Consider the following 9,516-nt stretch of genomic DNA (forward strand, 5'->3'; position numbering starts at 1 on the left):
TCCCGGAGACAATTTCAAACTTCTTCAAACATTAATAAATAAAGTAAAAAGGAATTCATTTTATAAATGAAATTATCATAAAGATAAATCGTCTATTATGTTGGGAGTAGTTCGTAATTGCGTGAGCATTTGAATTTTTTGAATGAAAGCAAGAAATAGAAAACTAGCTGCTTTTTAGTTCTCAATTAACGTTTGCGTGTCGGTTAGCATCGTAATTGTTCAAAAATTGTTCTGGATAAATAGCTGTGAAACACTGTTATACCTCTTACAACTACGTTCTAAATTATGGCGTACAATCGATTTGATTGGAGAACTTTTCTCAAACTAGAACAGCAATCCTGTTCAGAACTATAGCAGTTCTCTCACTCTTCTCTTTTCCGCCCGTTCCGGTATTCTAATAACTGACACAACTCTAGCAACTTTTCAAAAAAAAACTTAGAATTTCACCTTTGTTGTTGTGTTGCGTTTCAAAGGTTTCTCGATAACGTCTAATGATTGACGCTTTTGAGTATGTGATGTTTGTCCGGGGATTGTGTGTACTTTAACAGAGAAGTTGGTAAAAGGATGAGAAAGATATAAACCGACAAGGTGAGTCATTGCGGCGAATCCCCTATCACGACCTTTCTCAATCACCTCTAAGATAAACCCAACCTTATATTTTAGATAAGAGTTGTTAAGGTTTCAATACTGTAGGAACGAGGTGATCCGAAGAAATAATTGCACTTGCGAGAATATTTATACTTCCAGACATTATGTTTTCTGCCATGTTGTAGATTGGTTGTGAATTTTTGGGCCACCAAATTTACAATAAGGATATGTTATCAATGAAGAAACTTACGACGTACGGCTATATGTATATTTAGATGCTTATACATTCTGGCGTCGACTTTACCCAACATTCAAGTCAAATGTCTTCCTGCTTTTATCTCTTTTGCGAGTGCTGCCTGCCTATTTTACAATTATGGAGAAAAATTCACCCCATTAATCGATTTCCGTTAATCGGTTCGACCCCAGTTTAGGTATCGACAAATAATCCCAATCATGTTTGTTATATTAGGGAATTTCCGTGAATAATTAACTAAAACATTATTTGAACCCTCCTACTGATTGCTTCTCACACCACCTATTATGAGCCCCAAATAAGCCGAATTACAGGCTTTATACTTGATTAGATACAAAATTGTATTTCTAATGTAAATTATATTTAAAAATCTGAAAAAAGGTCTACCATGACATAATCCCCTTTATCACTGAAGATATATCTTTGCGAGATAAGTGAAACCTCTCCACTCATGCAAGAAATTCTCCAACAGGTGCTGGAGAGATAATATAAGATTTTCTCAAGCGTCTAAGAGTTGCAAACATTTTGCTTTATTGAATTTAATAATAATGAACCGGAAATTATTTCTTGACAAAATAAATAAATAATTTCAGTGTCTGCGTATTGTGATAAATTATATGGTGCATGAAAATATGTGAGTAAAACATTTCTGAAATTCCACCGCACGCAACTGTTGAAAGTTAAACCGTAATGTTACAATAAATGACTCAAAAAATTTTTGCTTATCGTATTATCCGGAGTTTAAAACTTGCTTTTGTCAGGCACCTCAAATTTTTAATTAAAGTGAAGCCATTCAGGTCTAAAATGTGAAATAAATTTTTCTTTGAATGGCTTTAATCTGTGACCTTGTAAGTTTATACCGTTGAAGTATAAATAGGTAAGCAGGAAAGCATGTAAAAGTAAACTTTTTAATATTAAAACATTTTACGATAAACATAAGAAATCTAAGTTTGTTATACCAAAATGTTTAAAAGTTGCATCATATTTAGTATGTTATAAATTTCAACCATCTTTAATGAACTATAAAAATGCAAACTTCTTGCGAAGTTATTTGAAACCTAAAACTTTTACATCAGAATGTATTTTTTTTCTTTCACGACCCCCGTTTCAACATAATAGTCTTTTCTGTACATTTGTTTCTGTAAATGTATTTATTGCATGAATAAGTAAAAGCTGTAAGTAAATTTTAGTCATGCAGATATGGATAGAACTCGAGCGTCATAGAATTGGAAAGAAAATAAATCGCATTTTACACATATGCAAAGTAGATTATCTGTGCGTGGAAAAGCGTTGAAATAAATTTGAATAAATCCTCCATCAATTATCGTAGACACAGGTAAAGAGGCCATGATGAGAAAACGCCTTGAAATATATATGGGAACGAGTCAACTTCCATTATCGTTTTTAATGAAATAAATATCGCTGGAACTTTTCAAACTACGGAATTAGGAAATAATTATCACAACAGTTGGACTAATTGGTTATTTCTTTAACTGTGTGGAAGTTTGGATACGTGAACCTAAAAAATATTTTCAGTGGAATTACAGGCCCAAACTTGGAGAAAAACGAAAGGTCGTAATGTATTAGGCCTACTAGCTCTAATTAAATTCTACAAATGGTCTGCAAGAATGTGTTTGTGAAAGCTAAACAATTTTTTGCTACTGCCTAATAAAGTAATATGAATTTGTCCGCCTTTTTGTTGATTCATACTGTCCATTCAATGATTAAAAATGTTGGGAAAAGCGTAAAGCTATATGTAAACCTCGAAGTTTTACGTCCTCGAATTTGAAATAAATTTGTATAATACTAAGCAGGTGGAAGAACCCATATAGCTTCTATACTTTATGTGGGATTTCAACTTATTTTACAGCCTGCAAGAGAATCCTATGCGTGTATTTGACTCTATATGTTATTATTACGATTGAACATACATTGTGTCAGTGTTTCTAGAAAATGTGTTTTCGCAGATAGTTTCGTTTTCTAGTTTCTTTCTTTGGATACCTGCTGTGAGAAACGATACAACAAAAGTAACCAAGCCGTAAACTCTGATTCTTAAAACACGACTGGTCATTGTGTTCCTGTCCAGGAAGAAATAAATTTCGTTACTTCGTTGAATGAAAGATTGCTTTCTGCAATTCTTGTACATTTAAAAGTAATAAAATTCATTTGAGATTCTCTTTAGAGAGTTATAATTAGAGCAAACTTACACTGTACTCGTTTCTAGGAGGTTTAATCCAGATCACGACAAGCAAAGATTGAACCTAATGAATGACAAATTACTTAATGACCAGTTATCAACTTACGTTTTAAAATTTCGAACACCAATAACTAAACAGCAAGAGAGTAAATGTGGCACTTTAATCATTATTTGAGACAGAAAGTTTTTAAAGCGTCAAAGCAAGCTGTAAAATTCGTAGTCCTTGAACAAGAAGAGCGTTCTTATTACCCAATTTGTAATTATCTTATACATTATTTATAAAGGAGGTTGTTTTAGAATATACGGCAGTGGCATAAATTTAAAATTATTATTTTAAAAAGTGATTCCGACTAGTGATTAATTAAATCTTCTTTGTTTCAGGATGCATAAGGGTGGGGGGATGGTTACTGAATAATTCACCAGTTGATAATGAAAATGGTGCGTGTTGCTATAAAGGCGGCCGTAATGCTTTTCCTTTGTGGGGTGTTTGTCACTTCGAAGGCATCAGGTGAGTTATAAACATAACTTTTTGCAATTTTTAGTCGACATTTTTTTAAATTAAATATTGCTTCAACTTTTGCAATAAGAAGTTATTTCGGTAAACACCCAATTCATATTTTATTATACACCAGATTGGTTCGGGGTCCAACGTTGGTGAGGATATATGCTTTATCATTGCCCTCTCTGTGCCCGCCAGCTGGAATATATTTATTTATGTCTGGAGTATCTTATTTACTTATGCTATACAAACTGTTTCTGTATTGTCAATGTTTATTTTTTAAAATATTAAGGTAGAGTTTGTACACATAGTTGGCCTAATAATCAAATGACAGGTATCAAAGTTATGACAACATAACCTTACCATTATCTAGGTGTTAAAACCCAATTTACACTGGCAAACTATGACATAATACGTGTTATTCTGCTCTAAAACTGGCCTTTATGTGGACACTGCAATAATCATCTTCAAGTCAATAATGGGATAACACCAGTAAACTTTATTGTTTCACTCTGTCTCCAAACAGTTTCACTTTCTGTTATAATCTGAACACGCAAATTAATTAATAATATTATGTTAGTATCTTTAAACAAATCGCTGTTTAATTGAATTAGTATCAGATAAAATGTTTTGCATAAATGGAAATTGTGGAGGAGATAGCAAATGTTTGGCCGAGACTATTTTTGTGACATTTTAACATTTAGCAAATACCTACATGAAAATAAGCAAGGCGGTTCTAAGTGAGTGATAATTACCGCTTTCTTTATGGAAGAAGTAGTTGAAGTAGTATGTATGTAAGAAACTGTTTTCCTCCACTAATTGCCGGAAAGCCCTTCTAAATTAATGTTATGAGCTGAAAGCTCTTAAGTAAAAAACAAGAAATCGAAGAGCAAAGTGTTCTAGACTGACCGTTCCAAGTTTTCGATTGAAAAACTAGGTATCTAACATTGCCATCGTTGTAATGTTTTGCTATGGTTTCAAATAACTTTAAATCAAACGTGGAGACAATCGCATTATGAATCGTGTTATACACGTTCCTAGAGTAAATTTTCAGGGTGTTTATAACACTTTAGAAATTGTGCAATTATTGTTGAGAGAACTAGGCAAAAGTTTAATGCATCAAAATACTTCTCTCTGTCGGATTTTCCCTCGAATTGGAGCGCTGCCTTCAGCTTTGGACGATGATGGCCATCAATAAAAGCATGTAAATCGATCCACTTCTTTCCGCAATCTACGCTCCTCTTGAAAGACATTTTCAAATACATTTTCCTTGCTCTGAATTACAGAGAAAAAAAACAAATTTAAACAACGCTCATTGTTTTGTTCGTTTTACAAGCAATTTTCTACAACTTAAATTGCAGTAAACGCATCCCTGGGTGTTTTTCTTTGATATATTTAATGTCACCCAAACCAAGAACAAAAAGAAATATTTGTAAAAGACGATATTTATTCTCTAAGTTTAACAAGACATCTTGAAGACTCAATTTCACAAAAAATAAGAGTGCTTGTGACATTTTTAGACTTGTTGACGACAAAATAGTCGAGAGAGTGTCTATATACGGCCGGCCATCTACGGTTATTTTATAGCATTCATGTTGTCTCTATTATACAAAGCACCCTTTACTCTACTTATCTCAGTGCTTAACCAAATTAATTGCTTCTTAAATGTTTCAGGGAAAATTTTGGTACGACTTGGAAATTGTTTTCATGCCCAAGCATCACAATTAAAACGCAAATGTAAAATAAAAATGTATACATGACTGCAATATATCTCCAAACTTTCAGATGAATGTTCTTACAATAAAACATTTTAAAAAGCTATAAAAATAACACGCGTAAGTTTTAAAGTTGGTTACGTATGTTGTTGACATTATTACACGCAAGGGATTTGAACAAAGAAAATAGTTGGATCTCGTCTTCACGCCAGTTCTACCTACATGCATTAAATCTTGGAAAATAGTGTGAAAAATTTTGCCGCTACAAGAAATATATCATATATCTACTGATTGGAATTGATATACTTCATCAGTCAAGTTGATTGACATTTTATAGAGTGATTCGGTAGTAGGTTCTCTTGGGTGGTATAATAATCGTCTTGATATCACCAAAAATCGGTTTCCGACACCTCGAAAAACTATTTTGTATAGAAATATCTAACATTATTGAATAAATCTGTTACACAATCAAGGATAACAAAAGGTTCAATAACTTATTCATTTTTTATATAGTGTTAGAAAATTGCCCGAGCGGTGACGCAGTAATAGTAAAGTCATGTTTCAGATAAATGTAATGTTCAGGCAATATTGGGAACAAGTTTGTAGCAGCATTATTTTATAAATTGTATTTAAATAATATTAATTTAAATGTACAGCCGCCGACAGAGCTAATGTCGCTAATTATTCATAAAAACAACCGGGAGCGAAAGTAAATACATATTTAATTTGTATGTTAAGCACTGAAATACTATTTGCCGAACAATTTTCAGATAGTTAGGGTACTTTCGGAAAATTGATTTCGAACATTTCGTGCGCTGTTTGTGACACCTGTGAAGCAACTAAGTATACGGAATAATAAATTTAATCGCTTATATAATACGAAAGCAGTGGAACCTATATTAGTTTCTAACCTAGTTCAATATTGAAAACGTATAAATTCGACTGGTCTCGAGACTTCATCAAATCCAAAAAGTATCTTAGGAGCAAATAATTATTCACTGTATTATGTAAAGGGTTCTGAAACTATCCTAAACTCGACTATGTATAACCACAATGGCGTAATCCGTGTTGTTATTATATCACGAGATAATAGTAATCCGGCCGTTGGGAAACTATATCACATCGCTATGTAATTTGTAGTACCTTTCTAACAAAATTTCATTAGCCACTATCACTATCAATTATCTTTCGAAAAAGCAGCTTTGTTGAAATTTCTACTGGTTACTAAGCAAACTTCAATCAATAGCGTAAAAACAAACATGAAGTAAATTGTGGCGCCGAGTACCTAATTAGTAATTATTCGTGCAGTTGAGTAAAACTTGAGAAAATCAATTTATCGTCGGTGTCTGATTAGAGTTTAAAGTAGCAATCGACGAGGAAATTGTGATGAATTATCAAGTTACTGGCCACGACAGCTGCAACCAATTGCAATATGTTTTCTTATGGCCAATAATTCTACATACGTTGTACTAAACTGTGAACCATTTTCCCTTAAAATGCCACTCCGTCAGTCTTTTACTTCACGTCAAGTACAGCGATTCGCGGAAACGACTTATTGCAACCATAATAAACTTTTATTCATTTGCGCGACCTAACTACCCCAAGAAAATTGCTAATTTAAAATACATCCACAATAAGAAACTCAGTTTTATAACTTGACTGAATTTTACCAAATTACAAATTAGATTTTGTAGAAAAATCGATTTTTTCCTTTTTTGACGCTCAGTATCGTTGTGAAACTTGTTTTTCAATGTGTTAGTAAAGTATGGTAGTGTGAACTTCCTACGCAACTTATCCATTACACTGTTGACACCTGTTTACTGATTATCAAAGTGGTATAAGCAACAGATCCATTAAAACCGTGTTTCGTTTCACCAAATATATATCTTTTTCATAATATTCGAATTAGAGATGTTTAGAGGCACTGCCTTTATCTTGAAATTTACCAAAACTCGAGAATAATTTGTCAAAATATCTCATCTCAAGCTATCCCAAGCTAATATCAAATCTCCTCCAAGATTTCAGGGATTTAGTGTAATAAATTGCTCACTTTGCTATTCATCATATCCCACAATTATTTAGTTGGCAATCGGTCAGAAAAACGTGCCGGGCATAAAAGAATGTTAACTGAGATCTTTAAGAAATATTTTAGTAGTCTTGGGGGTTAAAGTGACAGTATTGATCTTAAACGCGTGGCTGTTGTACAATATTGACTTAATCAATATGTATTAGGAAGGACTTGACCTGTAAGTTATTCTTCTCGGATATAATACATGTTGGGTGATCCATAATAAGATGAACATTAACATGTTCTTAGCGTTATATCTACACCCTTGCAAGATCATTACATAAATAAATTGAAGATTGTCACCAAACCATATTTCATCCTTGAAGTTACCTAAAAACCTTATTTTGCAAATACCCGAATGGCCCTACTATTGATTAATGTATTTTGCATTTATCTGCCTTCAAACTATAAATTCTCCGATGCACTCTATTAACAGTAGATAACATAAATTTATTGTCACTGCGGATTGAATGCAAGCTTTGATAAAAACATTTTAGTGACTACTAACTGTACTAATCAGATATTACATTTTTAGTATCAGAAAAATGAATCATCAATCTGCTTTTATTATCATTTTTTCCAAATTTAGTTCGATAAAGTTCTGCTTTTCGTAATTCTGACATATTAAAAGTGAAATAAAATAGATTTATGTCATCAAAACTAAAACACATCCAGTTAATTAGAGTTATAAATAAATGTTCAAATTGCGCTACGACTTTTTATCGATAATTAGGGTCGCAAAAACCTTTTGTTGGCGTTGTGGTCGAAATATTTGCTTAGTCTGTTGTATTTTTTCCCTTCTGATCCAAACACGCTATCTCTTTATTAGGGTATCAGTGAGAAAGTCGATTCATTCAGGCTCCTTATTAGTCCTGTGTACTACCACTTTCTTTTTTATATATTTTCCGTTCGAGTAAAAAAATTGCACGTTGTGATAATAGGCTATTCAAGTTACTGAATCGCTTCTATTTGATCATGTTTCCAGATTAAAATTTTGGAAGATTTAGAAACAAAATCAATATTTCATAAGGCAATAAATGAAATATTTCAGTCTGATTTCCTTCATAATTGAATTTCACGATTATGAAGCTTGGGAGTGTTATTTTTGCGTTATGTGAACAAAAGCTTTATCTCTGTAGCAATTTTTGAAGTGAGCACTATGTTTCCTGCGAAGTTTTCATTTCTGTGTTCATGGGTCGCTAGCAGAGGATATTTCGCTGAAGGGGAAAGCACAAAGTCGGCAACCAGGTTCATTGTTTCTGGTTTAGCTTTTGAAGGCTGTGATTGTAGTGAAGGCGTCTTGTATAAATCCATTAAAACGTACATAATTACATTACTTACAAATACAAATATATTAGTTCACTGGTTTATCTTCCATTTTCATTTTAAATAACGACAATGTAATCCGATCTTATCCCTTTGTCAAACATTAAGTAATTACACTGAAAAAGTTTCAGGGATAAACAAACCAGCAATCTTATTTTTCTTTTAGATGATTAATTAGGAGCTTAGTTCTAGCAAATCAAAGATTAACAGATTAAACCCAATAAAACAAAGGGTTTTAATTAATTTTTAAACACGAATTGGAACGAAAAGATTCGAGGTTAGAATATTAAAGTCCGGCTCAGGTGTGAAGCTGCGATACAAATAAAAGCTTCGAAAACTACAAGTCCAATACTTTAATATCATAGCATAACATCCCACCATACAAAACATATCTTTATCATTAAGGAAACATCTTCGCTTTTTTCACATGTTTCGCTCATGCATGCGAACTGACATTTGCTTATACACAACATCATTAATTAGAAACTCACTTGAGATCAAAAGCACGTTTCAGTTACTAGTAAGTAATAACAAACAAATTCAACCATTATAAACATGTATAATATTTTTTTTTCTAATATGTTTTTTAAATCTGAATCTATTCATGTACATCTATGGTGAATTCACTTCACTGACTTGAAAAATGTTGATTTTGCTGTGATAAATGTCCCTACTGTCTTTTAATATACAGGCTGAATTTAAATTATGGAACCAAGCGGTTTTATTTTTAATCATTTGCCTCCGGAAAATAATAATTAATATAAATTAAAGTAATATAAAAAATGTGATAGTAATTTCAGAACGAAATTTTGTTTTGTTTTTGAGTTATGCGATTTTTTTTGTCAAAATTGCAATTTATGTAAAAAAAAA

At 32.4% G+C, this 9,516-nt stretch overlaps 1 protein-coding gene across 1 annotated transcript in view; it reads left to right on the plus strand.

Annotated features, from left to right (window-relative positions):
- The window catches only part of LOC123006283, a 96,147-nt gene that overhangs the window by 31,550 nt on the left and 55,081 nt on the right, over window positions 1-9,516 (plus strand). Inside the window, exon 2 of the mRNA XM_044400655.1 lies at window positions 3,420-3,546. Within this exon, the coding sequence (XP_044256590.1) occupies window positions 3,468-3,546 (79 nt within the window). The 5' untranslated portion in view covers window positions 3,420-3,467. The remainder of the gene's footprint in view (window positions 1-3,419; window positions 3,547-9,516) is intronic.

Source organism: Tribolium madens, unplaced genomic scaffold (genome assembly GCF_015345945.1).
Source record: "Tribolium madens isolate multiple individuals breed KSU strain unplaced genomic scaffold, Tmad_KSU_1.1 Scaffold_2;HRSCAF=44;Tcas5.2_LGX, whole genome shotgun sequence".
Taxonomy (NCBI): domain Eukaryota; kingdom Metazoa; phylum Arthropoda; class Insecta; order Coleoptera; family Tenebrionidae; genus Tribolium; species Tribolium madens.